This window comes from Acipenser ruthenus, chromosome 3, assembly GCF_902713425.1.
Source record: "Acipenser ruthenus chromosome 3, fAciRut3.2 maternal haplotype, whole genome shotgun sequence".
In the NCBI taxonomy this organism is placed as follows: domain Eukaryota; kingdom Metazoa; phylum Chordata; class Actinopteri; order Acipenseriformes; family Acipenseridae; genus Acipenser; species Acipenser ruthenus.
Window position 1 is genome coordinate 106,348,468 of NC_081191.1, and position 20,985 is coordinate 106,369,452.

Here is a 20,985-nt window from a genome sequence, read left to right on the forward strand (position 1 = left end):
CTGCTAAGAAATAAATAATAACCCTCTTTACTTCATGGCTGAAAACCAAAAGGTTTAAAGCATCATTTAGTGAGCCAACAGCAGAATCCTCTCATGGTAAAGCAAGTTATCGAAAAAGGACATTCAAAGGTTAGCTGAATAAGACTGCAGGCATCATTTTAGCCATCCAATACCCCAGTTAATTCAGATCCATTGACCGATGCAAATGGGAAAGCTAGCCACACGAGACAATTTCACATTCAAAGATTTTTATTAAATAGAAACCCAACATCTCATAGCTTTGGCAGCAAACACTACAACAGCAAGTAGAAGGACTCCCACTGCAACTCCCAAGACTGGAATATAGGGGACCAGAGGAGGAGTCGCACCTGAAAGCAGACAATGGCAAGCATTAGGACCCTGAGGAAGCTACACAATACCCAACGTGTGTACTGGGGGAAGAGATGCAAGTGTTGGGTACAAGAGGCAGAGCTAGTTAGCCTGGAGGGCTTAGTTTGAAAGCACAGCTACTGGTTACATTATGTAGCGTGCCTGGGACAAGCATTTGTTTGGCTAAAACTTGCAACAGAAGAGGTCGCAAAACTACAGCCCCTGCAGATTCCCCTTTGGTGCAATACACAAAGCTTCCCATGCAAAAGCCAAAATGGCAGCAGTTTCCTAACCTTCATCACCATGCAAAGGAACGCAATTACAGGGCAGGCAGGGGATTAGTGTCTTGGTGCTTTACTGCTTACCAGCTGCTTGAACACTGGCAACTTCCCCCTCAGGAACAATTTGGACTGGTCCAGCAGAAATATAGCCTTTGACAGAGTCAGCCAGCTCAACACTGCGGGCTGGAAGACATAGCCCAAAAGAGTTAGATCCAAAAAAAAAAAAAAAAAAAAAAGTGCAAATTGGGAGTCTATAGAACATACAAATGGCTATCATATATCCACTGCAGGAGAGGTCAGATACACCCTGCCTACCTGATCTCTTGTCTCCAGCGATACAGGTCTTATTGCAGACACCTGCCTTTTCAGAAGCACAAACCACAGCTAGACAGTGGAAGTACATCTGCAAAACACAAAAAAGGTCAGACGACAGTGTTAGAGCCCTAGTTCAGCCTCATACACAGCCAACCAATATGTCAGCCTATAGAAAGCCATTTCTAGAGCAGGACTGCCCATTTCTGACCTTGGAGTCATTCCACACCAGTTCAAATAGGGAGCTACTTCAGGGTCTAGATGGAGGTTTAAACTATCGTTTGACATGGGAGCTTTCCTCCCCCACCCCAAACCTAGAGTAGATGGCCGTGTATTAACCCGAGGGTGAGAATGCAGATCAAAAGGCTCGGATTGAGCTCACTGAAAAAAGTTACCAACCTGTTGCCACAGGGCATGGTTTGCAACAGACTGAGCCTGGACCTCAAGCCTCTTGAGGTGGTGGGGGCTCTTGGTGAGAGCGCTGGCAGACACTGGGTGGAACCGGGTCTTGTAGGAGTCGCCACTGACCAGGCAGCTGCAGAAAAAGGAGGAGACGACGACATTGGAGGCAATCGCACACTGGGTTTCGTGGCATGGAGCTCGAGGGCTGAAGTACAGGACAGAGGTATTCATTTTAGGAAACTACTGAATCCTAGCACATTAGGAAGCCTCCAAAAGACTTCCAAGTGTGTTCTACATGCAGTTCCCATCAGAGGGAAACTGCCATGGTGTGTTTTCTACCATATAATAGATGAACACCAATCAAGGCAAATGCAACTCATTTCAGAATATGAAACCAAAGCCCATTGCAATGCTGAAAAGGCCTTTGCCAGGTCACAAGTCACGTCTATCTAGGCATCCAGGTTATCATGCAATGCAAGTTACTGCAAGTCTACAGCATAGTAAGAGTAGCAAGTAAAGTTTAGACCGCTACCAAGCACACATTTTAAAAGCTGGCATAAATGACAATGAAACTCCAGCTCAATACCATCTGCCTGCTTACTCTCGTCACCCCCACCCCCTTACCCGTCAGTGACCAGGTCCCATTGAGGGGTGGCGTCCAGTTCAGGGGTCTCTGTGGCCCAGCAGTCCCGCAGGATGAGGTGGTCAGCCAGGTTCTGGTGGTGGAGGAGCACAACCTCCAGGAACAAGGGCTCCAGCCCAGACTTGGACACTGGGAACTCCCGATAGAACTGGGAGAAGGTCACATCTGGCGGGAAGGAGAAAGGTTGACTGAGCGCCCATCACTGCTATGCTTTTAAAGCGCATTGTGTACAGCCACCATTCCTGGTGGGTTATGGATGAAAGACTACAGAACCTGGCCATTAAAGGTAGGTGGGTATGAAGGGGTGTACCAGGTACCAACCTCTTGCTAGACGGGCCTTCAGATTCAGAACGTCTCTGGCTTTGGGGCCTGGGAAATCAAGAAATGGAGTCATAGTAGTAGGTGGATACTGGTAGTCAGGATAAAAGTTGACCAACACTGTCCCGGGACCGGGCAAGTTAAAACTAGGCACTAGAAGCCATACCTCTCTGCTCAGAGCTGTAAGGATAGAACTCCAGGGATCCAAGACTTTTTTTAGAGTAGGGGGCAGGGACAGCCTTCCTTTCAGCTAGCAATTTCATGGTGTCGTTGAGGGGGTAGCGGCAACGGATGGTCAGCCTACGGGAGACACGTTGCACAGAACCACTTCATTGGAGTAGTATTGGATAAGTCTACCAAGGTCTTTAAAATGCAGTTGAAACACATTACTTCCAATTTGGAAAATGGTTCCTTCAGAGTTAAATCTTCACAGGAAGTATACCATTATCTATTGGGCAGCATGCCCCAAGTCTAAAAAAAGTCAGTATCGAGAGGTGCCAGTGTAGGCCCATTTCAGGCCTTCTAGAAGTGCAGGACTCCTCATGCTCACCTGTATTCAGAGTCCCTGGTGATGACTGGAGCATTGGCTGGGAACAGCGCTCTGGTATACACCACCTCATTCTCATAGATCAGGTAGTTCTCCACAATCTGAAACATTGCCATATCAAGCCATTAGTACAAAGCGCCCCCACCCACTACTAGAAATTAGAATAGCAGCCCCATTTGAAAGAAATCTGTATGCCAATAGCACATTTAAAAAAAAGACACACAAACAGGAGTTGTCACTTGTCAAACATGCAATTTTAAAAACAGTTCAAGGGGAAGCAATCTTGTAGTAGTTTTTACTAGGGCAGACATGCCAGGCTAGTCCACAGCACTTTTAGGGATATGTATTGCATCTAGTACAGTCCACCAATACAAGACCTGTATAAAGGGCTATTGCACGAGTCTACAGCACCATGCAGGAAACCCACCTTGCTCCTGGTCCCACACGTGTTGACAGTGAAGGTGAAGAGAGCCCTGGTTGAGTCAAACTCTTTGGGTTTGCAGGTCTTATCCAGCAGGGTGGTCTTGCTGGGTTCCACTACTGGTATGGGCTCCATGGTGACAGCCACCACCGTCATCACACCATTAGGCATGCACACTGAAGAGAATGGGGTGAAGTTGAAGCATTCCATGAGAACTTGCTGCATGAACCAGTTCAAGATTGCCACACCAAATCGTGTACCAAGTGGCCTCGAGACGATACCTACAGCTATGGCCAAAAGTGCTGCGGGACCCTGTAGAATTAATTTTGCTTCAGGTCAAACAAAGCCTGCCGAATACTAAAGGATCACACTGTGGTGCAGGTACTGGTAGAAGCCTTCACCAATATGCATAGAGACCTGACCGCAGACCAAGAGGCCAGGTAGACCATTTAGAAGTTGGGCAAGTGGCACTACGGATTGTTGCAAGCAATATGCGATCAAGTGGAATACTCTCTACAGCAATGGAGAAGGAGTCAGGAATACGACTAAAGCATATGTTAGAAATTGTTTAGTCAACACGTGTAGAAAATGGCAAGGCATGGAAGCAGGGAGGTGCAGAGCACCAAGACAGAAAGTCAAGCCCACTTTGGGGAGCTACTTACCTAGCAGCTGCTTGGTAGGAAACTGACAGCGCTGTACAGCTGACAGCACTGCCGAGAGTGTCCCAATATTGATTAGGGTCAGTTCTACTCGAACAAAGAGGCCTCGGAGAGAGATATCCTGGAAAAGAGGGAGACAAGCGACACTGGAAAAAACATCCCAGTTTGATGGCACACCAACAGAGGGGCAGGCTTTCCAACCTAGTCATGCAGGGATAACTACAGATTTAACAAGGCTCAGGTTTGCTCACACACACCTAAACAAAGGAAAAAAAAACACCTCAAACGCAGAATGAGAATGTAATCCTACAAAACACCCAGTTCAGCCTCTAGGGAGGCTCTGCCAAGTACATTCCTAATGGCCCCCGGAAATGTGTACCTCATAGATGCAGCCGATACTGAAGAGCGGCACCTCTAGAATAAACTTGGTCTGGTTGGTGAGGATGTAGCCCCGTTGAGCCGCCAGCTCAGAGGTAAGCTGGTGTTTCTCAATGTACATGGCCCAGAGGTGGTCCATGTTCCCACGCGTCACTTCAAAGACTAGGCTCTTTTCAGTACAAGAGCCCTTGATCACAGGAAGTACTGGGGAGGCAAGAGAAGAGTCAAGAGCCTGAAGTGTATGCCAATAAACTACCAACCACACCTTCAGTAATGGTCAGGCGTCGACAGTTCAAGCTTCAGCAGAGTGCTGGCAGTCTTCTTTGGGCAGCAGTGCTTTAATGAACATCATTTCTCTCAAACAGCAAGTGCCAATAGGGGTGCATATTTGTTAGTGTGGGAGGTGTATGCAAATCCCCAAGAAAGGTGACAGCATGCTAGCAGCAAGCATTTCCGGGAGGCTTTCAAGAGCTTGCAAACTAGCTCAATTGAAAAAAAAAAAAAAAAAAGAAAAAAAGGGGAGACACCTTCATGATGGAATTCCCTGGGTGGGCACACAACCAGTGCACCAATCCTTTGGTTGAGAGACTTGGTCTAGTCCAGGGATGTCAACTCCAGCCTGAGGGTCGTCATGCCAAAACTCTCAATTAACAATTGAGATAATTTGTTGAATTATCAAACATTAAGGTCTTTTACAGTTGAGGGTTTTAGAAATGCACTGGATTCAAGGTACACTACCTATGAAGCATTGAGGCCTGAAGAGAAGTGTTGAATGTGTCCAGTTAATCATCATTAGACCCATTAAGTAATTTGCTCTTATTGTATTACTTGTACTGCAACACAAGAAATGTATTTGCTTACGATTGTAAGTCGCCCTGGATAAGGGCATCTGCTAAGAAATAAAATAATTGAGAGCTCAGGGGGAACGAAAGCCAGAAAACACTGTAGCCCGCCAGGAACAGAGTTTGACACCCCTGGTCTAATCAGTCAGTGCTCAGGGACACTTCCCAGCCCCAATACTTACCGACATCCTTAATCTGACACACAATGGTTGCAGGGTGGAAATAAGGCGCATTCTCAGGGATGATGTTCAAGGTGTAGTTGATATTCAAGGTGAACTCCCTCACACCATTGCCAATATACTGCCAGAGAACAAATGGTGTAAAGTAACAGTCAGCAACTGTACTGGAGAATAGACCGGTACAGCTTGGGTCTTAAGCTTTTCGATCCATCAACATATAGGCATGCTTTCATCCCTACCTTTTGTGGGATGAGGGGGTGGGTGAAGGGGACCTTCAGGACAAAAGACTTGGTGCCATTGGGGTGCTGGACCTCAGTTAGCACAATGCCTTGGTTGATGGCCTCAGGAAGGGTCAGAGGAACCCCATTGATGGTGAAGTTCTTCAGCTCAACATCAGGGTTGAAGATGCCAAGGGTCACTGTGAAGACCTTTTCTGCTGGGATGGTATCTACAAACACAGGCATTTAGGAGGTTAAGATGGAGGAGGGTTTGCATTACAGATTTAAAGCCAGGGCTAGTGTTTTAGTCCATGGCGTCCCCCACTGCATTACACATTGGCACCACAGCAAGGCCATTAAATGCCATGCTGGAAAGCAGGCAGCGTACTCACTGTTGACGACAAAGGGGGTCTCAGCAATAGAGGGGGTGCGGACTGGCTTGAAAGAACGGTGCTGGGTCGCTTCCCACAGGTCATCTGCCCACTGGTGCTCAAGGTACAGGTCAATGGCGTAGATCCGGTTGTACTGGTTATTTATAACACGACTCTGAAGAGACAGAAGGGCATGGTCACAAGAGTAAAGCAGGAGGTGGACTCCATTAAAAGCATGCAGAACCAAGGCTGGAAAGGAAGGGTCATTGGCCAATGTGTAGATTAAAACCAGGATTTACTCAGGGTCAGCTAAACTTCACTCTGCCACGGGAGCATTTCCCAGGTGTCTGGGATATCAGAAGCAGGTGTACTGTCAAAGTGCTTATCTAGAGAAACACCAAGGGCACGCGATCTAGGGGGTAGAGAGAGTCTGCAACACATCCAGAACCTGCCTGGTTGTCAGTGAAGGAACGCCAGAGCTAAACTCCCCCCCTGCCCCCCCCCCCCCCCCCCCCCGTTACCTTCAGGTAGCCACCCTCCGCGCCATAAGGAACAGAGATTCCTATGAAGGTCTCATTGACTTTCAGTTCATAGTGCCGTCTCTGGATAGTGGCAAGGTCAAGCAGCTCCCCCTCCACACCCATGGCAATACCCTTGTCCTGGAACTTCTCTATATGCAGAACCAGTGGAGTGAGGACTCTGGGTGCAACCCAAGCCAAATGTGTACCATCAAAAGTGCCAAGATCTAGGAGGGAAAAGACAGTTGGATTTAAAAACTTGTATCCATTAGGAATTTCTGTATAAAAGGAAGTGCAAGCAGATGGCAATCAATATGGCCATGATCATGGCCCTTGTTTGTAGAATTCTGTAGTGCTAGCATGCAGAGATGTTCCTTTTGTAACCTAGTAGAAGTAACTGCACTAGTAATTGTCCAGTTAAAAAGAGGACCACACCATGGCAGTCGTTTTACATGGCCTCTGGACCATGGCAAGATAGCCAGGCTTTAGATCTTACTCTTGGTACAGGCAGCAGAAGTGTCCACCAATAGCAGCATCCACCTTTGCTTGTAGAAGACAGTTGCCCGGATTGCTTCCACTTGGATTCCATTAACCTGGAAGAACATGGCATGAACTCACAGGCACAGAAGCAATACAAGTGTGCTTGGAGACACTGATGGAGCAATATGGACCTCTGCTAAAAACAGAACCCGATATTTTAATAGTGCTTTTGGAGAGGTCTTACTGTAAGCATTTCTGATTCCGGCATGTTATAGGGCGAGCGGAAGAGGATCCTACTGGAGGTGGAGTTGATCATGTAGCCCCGAGACTGGGCCACGGAGGCATTCATGGATTTTGCTGGCTGTCCGGTCTTGTGGAACACAACCTGCCACACTGACAGGATAGCTTCCTGGGCCTGGAACACAGGAGAGACAGCAGCTGGTCAGAAGGTCTAGGGGCTAGTCTGGTTTTATGGGACTGGGGTAGGAGGCAAGAAGCCAAGTTGACTGGGAAAGTGTGGAGTGATTTTAGCTAGACAAGTTATGAAGCTTAAAAAGACATTTCACACTTGCATAGATTAGCAGCAAGTCACAAGCCTGCATAGAAGACAAACTAGGACTGAAACATAGGCACTTCATATACACCCAATTAGGGACACGGTTGTGCACGAGAGACCAATCGGTGGGGAGGTCCAAGTGTGATGGTCTAGTTGCTACAGAACTCCGCTGCCAGTGAGGGATTGATGGAAACAGGACTCCACAGCAATACGTTGATCAAGTCCCAAGGCCTCACTTGGTGCCCTTCTTGCAAGCCCATCCTAATAGGCCAACGTGCATGGTCTTGCAGGAATGGCCACATGTTGCTCGTGTCACGACAGCTTTCTTGCACAATGGGAGAGTCATGCCATGGATGCCTTTATTCCCCAGACCCAAGCCCAATTAAACATTTGTGCGATGAACTTGGGCGGCCTGTGGCTTCTAGGGCTCGGAGACCACTGAACAGGCAGATGCTTATCCAGGCATGACAAGAGGAATGGGCCAGGATTCCACAAGACAACATCCGAAACCTGGTGCAAGGCATGCGTACTGCTTCCAACAGTGGCCACACACGCTAGCCTGTGACTAGCATAACTTCAGATGGTAAAATATCAATTGTTGGTCAGCACAGTAGAGTCACTGCACCGAGACAACATGTCATTTTTCAAATGCATTTTATCCCAATATGAGCGATACATTTGATGCTCATTCATACATATATGGCAGCATGAGCATCAGACATCATGTTATTAAAAGATGAGCTATATCTTTTGTTAAATTAGCAATATAGGACAGGTTGCAGAAAGACACAAGCCAATAGTCCTGCTCACAGCAGCCAACAAGATGCTACTGCGAGCTGGATAACAGCTTGTAAGCACCCTATATAATTGCCATGCTGCATGAACATCTTCAGACCAAAACAGGAGTGGCTTAACTTACTGCAGGGAGAGCAGCTTGCCAGTCTTCAGTATCCATCCCCTCCTGAGCAATAACTGGCACATTTCTCCTTACAGATATCTAAAGATGACAAGGGGATAACGTTATACAATCATTTAGGTTCAGACCTCCCTATAGCTTAAAGATGATCTAGCAGCCCGTCACTTCTGAGAAGTACATGGCTAGATCAGCCAAGAGGAACCCTGATAGAGGTATTGGGCTCTGAAGTCACAACCAGATAGAATTAAGCCATGCAGCAATAAGTCTGCTGAGAATTTGATACAAGCTTCTGAAGGAGTACAAGGGACAACTGTAAACAATCATGGACACTGCAGTTTAGCAACACCAACAGTGGCAGGTTGCATTTGTTTACTGGGTTTGGTAGAGGACTACGCATCCAGATACTGTGTATTGTTACTAGTGAAAAAAAAAAAAATGCACAAAGAATCATTAATTCACCTTCAGTTTAATGCTGTAAATAAAATGCACAAATATGGGAAGCAGAGGCAATGCACACCAATTTGGATTTGTTATCCAAATAAAGCACACAGGTTTCCAAAGAGATTCTACAATACTTGTAATTCAATTATTGTTTGGTATTCTGTCCTAAACCAGTTTCAGTTGCAACATGTTGACAAAATATGGGGAAATATTGGTTGAATTAAAGTATTGTTTTATTAAAACTGGTACCACAGTGGCACAAAAAGGTAGTTTAAAAAGAAAAGAATCTGCAGAAGGATAATGGACCAAAGGGTGAGGCATTATTGTGGGCAATGTATTATAGCTAGTGGGAGTACAGGTCAAACCCAGGACTGGAGAGGTCTTACCTCCATGTAGTTCTCTTCACAGACGATTTCGCGGGGGTACCACTGCTTGGTAGTACTGCACGTCATAGAGAACGGGTAGTAAGTCTCTCTGCTGAACTGGTCGATGCGAACGAAACGGAACCTCAAGCTAAACTCCGAATCACTCTAAAAAGAGAGAAAAGCCATTAGTTTACAAGGCGACACTGTCGCTTGTAATAATGTTGCCATACATACGGAGCTGGCCGTGTGAAGTGCGACCGCACAGGACTCACATTGCTGGAGACGTGACAAGCAAAGAAAGAAGCCCTGAATATCAGGTCGCCGGGGATATTAACAGAGTAGGTAAAGCCACAGGATGCGGCGTATCTATCGTCCAGAGGGTGAATGCCGTCGTTACCTAAACACAAAAAAGGCTTAATTGGATGTTGAGGCATCCTGCAAATACAAGTTACCGATCAAATCATATTTACCAATGATATCGAAGCGAAAGTTCCCTCCAATTAGGAAGTTTCTTTTCGTAGTCAGCCAGAAGTATCGGTCCCGACACTCATTAACAAAGGTCCCTGCGGGCAAAGAGGCGAGAGACTTACTCTCACTTGCAGTGGTTCAATAACTAATTCAGAGAACTAACCGGTTTTAATAACGAAAACAACGTTGATTATACGGCAAATACAGTGAGCTTTTAAGAGCAAGACCGTGCTAGGGCAGAGACAGCTTGTAACATTTCAGACAAACTTCCCGTTTAAGCAGGTCAAGTGGCAGCTACAAAAGACCACGGAACAATTAAATAAACGCCACTTACCTGGTGGCGCTTGCGCCTTCGCATCCAAAGGTAACAGCATACACAGCACAACTCTGAGGATGAAAAAAATGCATACAAGAAGTGTTATTCAGACACACGCTGTATCCTACACAAACTCGGGCGTACTCAAGACAATGCATATCTTTACACGGCAACGCAAGAACAAAACATATAGAAATGAAATACATCAACGCAAAGTCATTGTATTTATCTTGCTCTTAATTGTATTATTACTTGTACTGTGATACTTGAAATGTATTTGCTTATGATTGTAATTCGCCATGGATAAGGGCGTCTGGTAAGAAATAATAATAATAATAATAATAATAATAACGCAAGCATCTAAAACGGCGTAGCCATTAAAGACATAAACAAACCAAACACTAGAACACATCAAACTCACCCTAAAAGGAGTTTACAATCCATGATACCCATCCTTCGTGCCAAAGCCAGCCACCAACCCACAAGCTGCACAGCGTGTATTTATAATAAAGAAACCGATATACTCGCTTGCTAGAGAAGTGACTGGTTACAGGATTATAAAGTCGCCTGAATTAGCTTGCATCCAATCGGGGCGGCAGCACCTGAGTTTAATAATCCGTTTATTGGAATGATCTTAATTATTGACAAATAGGAGCGTGTTTATCATTTGCCCCCTCCCGAGGCAAAGCCGAGGAGTGTTGGGTTAATCTTCAGAGGGTTTTGATTACAACAACGGTATTTAATAATATAAATACACATAATACAGTAGCGCTAAGTAGCGTGCAATTTATACCGTTTTACTATTTCAGCCTTGAACCAGTGTTTCACCAACAGGTTCACTGATCCGAATCACCCGCAGCGCTTCATACTTTAGTGCCACAGTGGTAGATCTGCACAACCCAATGTCTTTAAAGCTAAGGCATTACCAAAATGCAACCGAACCATCAATAATAGTGACATTGTGGACAACTGCACCATTAGTACCAATAACCCGTAACATATTTTTGATACACATTATTAAGTAATTATTAATGCTCTCAGTTACTGTATCTTCTCAAATGTTGTTTCACTAAATGGTAAGGCATCTTGATCTCCTTGGAGTGCTTCGTAATCCATTGGTAGTAATTTAAAAATGTAAAATGAATATTGTAACAACCCCGGTGTAGGATGTTTCACGTGTTGTAATAAAGACACGACAAGCTGTCTGTGTATAGAACCATGATGAACCCCGTGACAACGCACAGGCCAAGGGTAAAACAGTAACTAGATCAATAAGCCACAAGGTGGCGTAGTTTACATAATAACTCTACAACATCTCCCTTTTTATATTGGTCCACTTTCCTTAATTACCCTATAAGGGAGACACAAGCAAGAGTGAATTGACCAATCGATTACATAACACTTGGTTTGATTACTATTAGTAGTATTCATAAACACTTTTTTTAAAAAACATGCCTTTCTGAGCAGAAAAGGAAAAGAAAGGAGAGAAAAAAACACAAACAAACTTGAACTGAACCCTCCTGTAAAGTCCTAAACAGGTAACCTATTATTTTGCTGTTAGATCAGTTACAAATTGAGTCTGTCTGGTGTTCTTAACTGTCTTCCACTGCGAGAGAAGACAGGGATCTTGTCCGCAGGGAGCTGTTTCACTCCAGATGTGGTGCTGCACTCTCCTCTGGCTGGTGTGCTTGGCCCTGAAACACCAACCGGTGTGCTAACTTGCTTGAAATTCTCATCCTCGTAGCTCTCTGGAACAACAGCTGCATACTCTCCTCTTTCCTTACTTGGTCTAGCAATACTGGGGTTTGTGAGCACCTCCGTTGGGTCGTGTGCAGGCAGTCCATAGCCTTGTGCAGCTGGTTGTTCTGCCACTCGCAGATCCACGCGATTACGGTGGTAAAGGTTACCCTCTACATCCACCAGATAAGAGCGAGGCGCAACCCTCTGTACACAGGTACCCAGCCCCCAGCGGCCAGTCCTATCCCCAGGGAGTGGCTTCATATGGATCGGCTCACCGATGTTCAGTTCGGGTAAGTCTTTGGCAGACACATCATATGTCAATTTGGAGATCTGTTTCCTCCGACGCAGTTTCTCTAATACACTTGGCACTACGCAGGGTTCAAGTAGCTTGTTGGCTACTGGCGATGAAGTCTTCAGCCTCCTTGACATCAGGCGCTGTGCTGGACTACTCTCCATGCCCTCAATTGGCGTGTTCCTGCAATGTAGGATGGCTTTCCATGGGTCTTTGCCCTCATGCTTAAGCTTTCTTGCACAGATTCTTCACTATTTTGACAGCGGATTCAGCTTTTCCATTTGCTTGCAGGTGCCGTGGCAAAGAGGTAAGATGCTCAAACTCCCATTCAGTTGCAATTCGTCTGAATTGCTCACATGCAAATTGGGGTCCATTATTGAGATCACTCTGTCCGGTTGGCCATGTCGTGCAAACTGTGCCTTGCAACGCTTGATTGTGGCTTCAGCAGACAAGTCCGGGAGCAGCTCAGTCTCCCAGAAGTCAAAGTAATGGTCAACCATTAGTAGAAACACTTGCCCTGCATAGCTGAACAGGTCCATGCTTACACTTTGCCAAGGCCGTGTAGGCAGCACATGAGACATCATGGTTTCTTTCAGCTGCAGCTGTGCATATTCATTGCAAGTTGAACAACGACTGACAAAGTCTTTGATCTCATTTTGCATGTTGGGCCAGTACAGGGTATCGCATGCCTGCCTGTAGCATGCTTCCCTACCAATGTGGCTTGAGTGTATGCGTGTCAGCATCTCTGGTCTTAATGATTTTGGAATGATGACCCTCGGCCCTTTGTACAGTATGCCATTCTGAATGCTTATTTCATCCCTAAATGTCCATTATTCTCTCACAAGGAGTGACACTTCTTCCTTTAAGTCTGGCCAACCAGCCAAGACTGCCGACTTTAGCGCTTGCAAACTTTCATCAATCTCTGTATGCTGTCTTATCTGGAGCAACCGCTGATCCGTGACATTTAAATAGCCAGTTTGGTTAATCTGTGCTATGTCATACTGCTCCTGCTGCACACTGCAAACTGTGTGTCGCTCCTGCTCAGCATTGGACATGCCATCTGCTGCTGTTGCTCTGCTGAGTGTGTCACTGATGTACATCTCAGGGCCAGGTTTATAGACAACATTGAGGCTGTAGTTCTGTAATGTGAGCAGCATGCTTTGAAGGCGCTTGGGTGCGCTCAGTAGAGGCTTATTGAAAATAGATATCAATGGCTTATGGTCAGTTTCTGCAGTGATCACGTCGTGGCCATAGAGATAGTGATGGAAGCCCTGGCAGGCAAACGCTATGCTCAGACATTCCTTTTCAATCTGAGCGTAGCCTTGCTCAGTCGGGGTCAGCGCCCTAGATGCAAATGCAACAGGCTGGCCTTCTTGTAGTAGGCAGCATCCAAGCCCACTTTTGCTTGAATCACTCTGAATAGTGGTTTTGTAACATCATAATACTGCAGCACAGGCGTAGCTGTGACCAAGCGTTTGATGTGATCAAACCTCTTATAGGCGTGGCATGAATTTTGCCAGGTAGGTGACAAACCCAATGAAGCACTGAACCGATTTGACATCCATCGGCTGTAGCATCTCCCGTATGGCTCTGATCTTCTCAGGGTCAGCTTTAAGACCCTCTGAGGACAGAATGTGGCCATGGAAGCGAACCTCTTTAACATTAAATTGCAGTTTCTTCAAACTAAGCCTCAGTTTTATTTGCCTGCAGCGATCTATCAGTGCCAGCAGTTTGCTGTCATGATCGCGCTCTGCTTCCTCATCTGTATCCCCACAGCCAACCACAAGGATGTCATCAGCTATCAGCTCAATTCCACAGAGCCCAGCTAGGAGCTCATGTTGTTTACGTTGATACACCTCTGGTGCTACAGAAACTCCAAAAGGCCCAGGGGGTCCAGAAAGTTGTCATGTAGCTGCTCTCGTCATCTAATTTACACTGCAAAAATGCATCACACGCATCAACAAGCGTGAACACCCGTGCTTTAGGTAGTTTGTACAAGACATCCCCAAGTGTTGGCATGATGTAGTGATATCTCCTCAGTGCTTGGTTCAGAAACTTTGGATCTATGCAAATCCTCAGCTTTTCAGACTTCTTCACAATTACCATGTTGCTTATCCAATCAGTTGGTTCAGTCACTGGTGCGATATGTCCATCTGCTTCATGTTTGTCTAGCTGAGCCTTTACTGCCGGCTTGATGGCAACTGGCACATTGCGTGGTGCACATTGAACTGGAGAGACATTTGGGTCAAGGTCAAAATGAACCTCTCCTGGTACAGATTCTACTGGCCCATTAAACACATCATCGTACGCCTTTGTTAGCAGCTGCTTCGTCAAGGATCCCTTCAAGTGATGGTCCACCTTGTGGAGCTCGGCATGGAGAATTGTATCAGACCCAGGCTCTCACATGTTGAGCCGGACAACAGAGGTTTCTGACTGGCTTCCACAATTTTAAACTCAAGCTTGTGTGTATGTCCACGTATTATACACTCTGTCCTGAAGATTCCCAGAGACTTCATCAGTTCGCCTGAGTACAACTTCAGTCTAGTGTCACTTGGCAGGAGTCGGGTCCCAGGTGCTAATTTCATTTTGTCTCTCAGGCTCATTACATCACATGTTGCCCCAGAATCAAGCTGACAGGGTTGGAATTTTTAATTTAATTTTTAATAACAAACCATTTATTTTCTTTGGACCGCACAGCACCAATGCATTCACTGCTATAAATTCCTTCAAAATTATGTGGATCTTCATCATCTGAAGATGTGCCCTCTAAGGTGTGCAGCTTCCTTGTTGGTGTTCGTCGTTTACCTGACAGGCATACTCTATCAAAATGATCTGTGCCTCCACAAGACCTGCATGTCTTCCCATGAGCTGGACACTGCTCTTTCACTCGTTGGTGTGCATTACCACAGTGCTTACATATTGAGTTGGTTGCAGGGGTGCTGAGCAGGTGGCTATTTTGCTGTGATTTGGTCCCATGGCCAGCCCTGATATGCTGCCGCTGTACTGCAGTATTGACACTGTCGCTCTGCTGCCTGTCCTGCTCCATGGCTTTCATGCGTTTGCGGGTGAGCTCCGCTGTGTGGCACATTTCAGTAGCTGTGTTCAAGGTTAAGCCCCGTTCTCGTAGGAGACGATGACGCGTGCTCTCACTTGCTATGCCAATAACAATTTTGTCCCAAAATTAACTCATCCCTCAGAACGCCATATTCACATGTTGCTGCTTTTTCTCTCAGTCGCGTAACAAAGTTGTCAAACGATTCTCCTTCATCTTGTTTGCAGCAGCCAAACACATATCTTTCAGAAATCACCTTTTTTGCGGGTCTGAAGTAGACTTCTAATGCATTTAGTACGGCTGTAACATCCTTTTGCTGCTCCGCTGAGAGATTAAGATTATGTTTATAAACATGCCGGCATTCGCTGCCCATCATCCTTCTCAGAGCAGCCGCTTGTACTTCTGCAGACTTCTCATCCAAACCTATTGCTGAGGAATAATCTTCAAATTCCGCTCGGAAATTTTCCCAGCTGCCGCTCCAATCGCCGCTCATTTCCATTCCCTCGGGGGGTGGGATGCTGTTGGCAGTTGCCATGATGCTTATCGCTTGCCTCTCTGAGCTTCCAGTCAGCAGTACTGCAAATTCTACAAACAACACAGTCCTTGGCTGCTACTCACAAGTCCATGCGGTCACCGTGCTCTGAAAGCGCTGTCCTTTAAACAAGTGGCTTTATTTTGTGTCTAGCCACTTCTGACACCATGTTTCACGTGTTGTAATAAAGACACGACAAGCTGTTTGTGTATAGAACCATGCTGAACCCCGTGACAACGCACAGGCCCAAGGTAAAACAGTAACTAGCATGCATAGCGTAATGTGGTATAACAATAAGCCACAAGGTGGCGTAGTTTACATAATAACTCTACAAAATAGGACGCCCAAAACACTCCACGGCATAAAAGACTAGTGTTTTGAATGTAAATTGCTAACACACTGAGTGTAACGGGCATACGTTCAAAACACTCCCTTTCAGAAAAAACAAAAATACATATTTTTGTATAGAAAACGTTGTTTACAAAACTCTATGTTGTTGTGTTCTCACAGCAAAAAGTTTGTTTGCATCGGAAATCCTGAAATGAACTTAGCTCCGGGTGGCATAGCAGCAATGTCATTTTTGAGTATTTTGAAATTACAAAATACTCAGGCATGTATATTTTTCAATACAAAAGACTTATACATTAGCATTTGCATTACACATTACAAAAATACAAATGCAATGAAAATACGTATTTCAATTACATGTATGTTCAATACTGCCCATCCCTGACTGTGAAAGAATTACATAAGGAATGAAAAGGAGGCAGGCACAATACGATTGATAGAGTATTACCGATATTACCTTTTCTATACATTATTTGACACAAACACGTGGTCGCCATGTAGTTGGAAATAACTGCTGTACGTTTGTTTACACGGTTTGAAAACAAGACTGCCTTGGCACATACGTGGTGGTTGTAACGGAGAAAGAAGAGCGTCTTTTTATGACCTTTGCATGCTTTCCAGCGATTTGACATATTCTCAGCTGTGTAGAGTCTCTTGCACACTGAAACACAGCCAGCAGAGCTAGCACAGCGTATTGTTATTTGCTCGTATTGAGGAGTAGCCTACAGGTACCGATAATTGTTCCGGCTGTTGTGTATTCTGAATAGCAGTTACTGTGATATTATTTTTGAACTGCTTTATCCTCAAATCACAACTGAAATAGCAAGAAACAAAATCTATCAGGTCGGCAATGAAAAAACATCCATTCCCGGGTCTTCATTTAACAACTTTTTTTTGTTTGTTTGTCGACTCAGCATTCTTCTCCCGTTACTTGGACTATAGCACATTTACACAGGTAAGTATAATTGTTTCGCACGCAAAACTATTCAATTTTAATACATTCATAACACAATAACAATTGAGTGGTGTGGGAAGATGTACAATAAATCTATTGGTAAAGAATATATTGCAGTTCACAAATTAGGGGACAGGGGGCGCCTGAAGTCTATTCAATAATATGCAGTTGTTTATATATATATATATATATATATATATATATATATATATATATATATATATATATATATATATATATATCTGGGTTATTTTATTTTATATTTTACTGAAAACAGTCCAATAAAATCAATTGTGCATATTTAAAAATATTTATTTTCAAATATAACAATACGTGTCAGAAACCTATTTGTGTTTTGGTGTACATTTGTTCTATTTTAATTAATCTATTTTAATCTATTTTAGTTTTTTCAACTAAAATAGATTAACAGTTATAAAGTACGCCGAAATTAGTAGTGATATTAGGCTATATTTATTTTATTTAATTCGACGTAGGATCCTTGTTGGATTTTTCAACAATAGCTGGCGGTCGAAACTGGTTGCGTGGTTGTTTTCCTGGTGGTTCAAGAGGCTGTAATTCTTGATTCAATATTGCTTGGGTTTTAAATACCAATTTTGTATCTAGTAAAAAAAAAAAAAAAAAAAAAAAAATCACTAAATGTATGTTCCAACAAAGCACAAGCAGTTGTTGAAATGTTCGACAAAAGAAAACTTAAATAAATTAAATATGAAAAATGTAATAAGAAAACAAGGTATAGTTATTTGAACTTATTATCAGGGCGTCTAGACTTCAGACAGGTTATTTTCACACACATTTTCCAAAACGTCATAGCAATCGATTAATCGAAGTTTGCGTCATTTATTACACTAGTAAAATAAATAAATGCACCTCGGTGAGAATGAATCGTTTCGTGTAGACTTTTTTGGTGTTATCTGAAGGGCTTGACCAAATTTCACTGTCTGATATGCAAAGATCCACAGTGGGTTAGAGCGCCCTTCTGGTTAGGATTTGAACTGCCCCCAGCTAATAGCTAAAAAGTGCAATATGGGGTTTGCTTTCAAAAGATATCGCCATGGACATGCATGGAATACCTAATGTGATCGAGATCATTGACATGGATTTTGCGTAACGTATTTGTAATGTAATGAGAATATGCGTGATTAGAGGAATTCACCAAACAATTAACTGTAAATACATTATGTACTGGGTTTGGGTGTTCGGTCCTAATTTTAAAAGCTTAATAAATGTATAATGAAGTGTTACACACATGGTAGACATGTACAATAACTAACAACTACAAACACAAATGACACTTCAAATATATGTATTTATAGCCTACAATCGTACATACTAAAATACATACAAAAGTAGATGTCAGCATAAGAAAATAAATTCCAACCAATATAGATAGATGGCTTACCCCCACCCCCCACAAAAAATAAATACAAAAAGTTTTTTTTTTTTTTTTAAATCCGTGCCCTCCGATTTTTACCCACATGCCAGATAATCGTAAATCAGCATTTTATATGTGAAGTTATCTAAATAAATGTACATTCTGCATGACACAATGCACAATTTTAAATGAAGTTTACAAATTATACAAAAAATAGATATTCACATTATTTTTTTATTTCATTTCCATTTGGCTGCTGCTGGTCAGAAAGCCGTCTCGCTGGTAGTTTCCATAAATTCTGCTTCCATTCATTTTTCTTGATCTCGTTAGCATGCATTTTGATTAACGAGTTCCCCTTATTTAGTCGTTGAGACAGGACGTGATGTATTTGGCCTGCGACAATTAAGCTTTTTAACGAGAAATAAGTTAATTAACAACCTCATCGACTCAATTTCAAAGCATTAACAGATTCATTTAATTAACACTAAAGCATTGCTACTAAAGCTCTCGTTACTATACCACGATTTCAATGCAATAACACTGGTTTTTGAATATCCTGCCTGGTTTTTGGAATATCTCTTTTACTGAATCATCTACCGCTGTGCATACTGGGAGAGGTATTTATTTGTGGAGTTTAGTTACAGGTTAAATCTTGCCCAGGACACAAACGCACAATTCACTGCAGAGATAACACATTTCTATGGAAACCAGGAAATGAAATCAAAATGATCGTGTATAAAATACCATATGAGTGGTTTTAGTTAGTTTGATTAGTTTGAGTTTCTAAATTAAATCAGACTGTCCACTTGTTATTTATTGGCGCTCGATAATTGTGTAGACAAAGGGCAAATGAGGAAACGCTTTATTCCATTTAATTAATATTTAAAACCTTTATTTTATATTCATAATGTATTCCCCATGTTACAGTAGATCCTTATCTTAAGGCATAGCCAGACAACATCATCAATACACAACAAGTTTCCTTTTGATTTAATTCCATGTCTTATGTGTGTGCTACTAGGATCTGTCAGAAGGCACTCAGGAGCTGTGTCACAGACAACACTGGTATTTCAGTGCAGTAAATTAAAAACGGAACATGTACAGCAGTGTTTTATTACTTGCAACATTCCACTTCATGACCATTCCTCTTAGATCCTGGATTATATAGGAAAAAAAACAAAACCTTGTAGTGACATCATTAAAAAAACAAAATTCCTTTTATAGATCTTTTGGGTTTTGATGGCTGTTTGTGCATAATTGGGAATATTTACTGGGATTGCTTTTATCATGTTGGCACTGTACTTTCTATAGTTCATATCCTATTAAAAAACATTACAAACAATAGACACCAAGGGCAGGAAACACACAATGATTTATAACCAAACAAGACACTTCACAGCATATCTTACAATAAGCCAGGGACCTGAACCTCCAGGAAATGTGTTATCCCGAACCACCCAAGTCCCAGAACATCTTTGCTCACCTCAATTTAAAGTATGGGGATATACTGACTTAGCCTTTCCTCTTTCATTTCAGTTACAAAGGATGTTTCCCAGGGATGACCAAAAGTAAGAATTCTTTCATGTATGATTCAGAATTGTATATCTGTGTCTGCATTGATGCTGTGTAGCACTTTAGTGTTTTTTTCTCTCCTCTGGTGTCAGAAAGTCTCAGTGTAACCCCAGCAATGGACCTACTAGAATACTGTGAACTGGAATGGAAAGGAATGACACCTCATGCTGATCAAATAAGGAAGGTATAAACAATCCTACAGAATCCTCCCCATGCTACTCAATTATAACCCATTAAATACATGACTATCTAAAAGTTCACTGTTGTTATTCCATGAATGTGGATGGCCAATTAACCGAGTGAGTTAGTTGTCTACAGGCATCTTCAATAATACAAACACAGCACTCTATGAACGTTCATGCGGGAGTTTGTTTATTTAACAAGTACAATGTAACGAACATCTTTCAGATGAGTCGTGTCTCTTGTCAATAATCAGGGATGTCAACCTAAGTTTCCACAGTAAAAAATAGTCCAATATCAACCTGGCTTTAGTACCCACCACCTGTATTCCAAACTGGAATCAGGTTGTCAGTAGGGGCGAATGGGTGCAGTGTTGTTACCATAAATGTATCTGAGGGAGTCGATGATAAATACAAGAAGCATTTTCTCAGATGTGCTTGGAAGTAATCTTAGTATAGCAGTTAGTATGCATGTTAATGTAATTCATGACATTTTCATTGGGGAATTTCCTTCAACTTCTTGTTGTTGTATTGAACCCCTCTAATACAGCTTTAGATGCATGGTCATTTGTTTATCATTGTGGTCTCCATGATCTGTTTTCAGGCCTATGGAGAAATCTACAGGGTACATAATATCAGGTACATTTCGTGGAGACAACTAGTGTGCATTGAGAGCGACACTGTTTCAGGTGCTCAGCAATGGCATACCCTTTCCATCCTGGATGAAAGAGCAAGATATCACAAAGGTACCTTTTTAAAGAAAGGTGGCTGTATATTGGTACATATTCATATTCCTATATATTTTTTTTTTAATTCATACCTGTTTTTATAACTATTATATGTGTTTTGAATAATTTTGGACAGCAGTTTCTTGTTTGATTTTTTTTTTGTCCTGGTCTTATGAACTAATGTCATTTTTCAA

At 43.2% G+C, this 20,985-nt stretch overlaps 1 protein-coding gene and 1 long non-coding RNA gene across 2 annotated transcripts; one reads left to right on the forward strand and one right to left on the reverse strand.

The window, feature by feature from the left end:
• Nucleotides 1–231: 231 nt before the first annotated feature.
• LOC117435668 (uncharacterized) lies at nucleotides 232–10,517 on the reverse strand. Its single transcript, XM_059020674.1, has 23 exons — nucleotides 10,422–10,517; nucleotides 10,019–10,071; nucleotides 9,687–9,779; nucleotides 9,489–9,613; nucleotides 9,238–9,381; nucleotides 8,414–8,491; nucleotides 7,183–7,353; nucleotides 6,955–7,051; nucleotides 6,462–6,685; nucleotides 5,962–6,115; nucleotides 5,591–5,799; nucleotides 5,355–5,472; nucleotides 4,332–4,534; nucleotides 3,956–4,073; nucleotides 3,300–3,469; nucleotides 2,876–2,973; nucleotides 2,492–2,625; nucleotides 2,329–2,376; nucleotides 1,989–2,172; nucleotides 1,362–1,497; nucleotides 966–1,053; nucleotides 735–833; nucleotides 232–368 (listed from the first exon to the last, which is right to left on the reverse strand). The coding sequence occupies exons 1-23, from the start codon at nucleotides 10,451–10,453 to the stop codon at nucleotides 253–255; spliced, it is 2,892 nt and encodes a 963-aa protein (XP_058876657.1). The 5' UTR covers nucleotides 10,454–10,517; the 3' UTR covers nucleotides 232–252.
• Nucleotides 10,518–18,494: 7,977 nt separating this feature from the next.
• LOC117969797 (uncharacterized) lies at nucleotides 18,495–20,719 on the forward strand. The gene is made up of 4 exons (XR_004662674.2): nucleotides 18,495–18,929; nucleotides 19,849–19,880; nucleotides 19,977–20,068; nucleotides 20,668–20,719. It is a non-coding gene; the product is annotated as an uncharacterized LOC117969797 (long non-coding RNA).
• The last annotated feature ends 266 nt before the right edge of the window (nucleotides 20,720–20,985 follow it).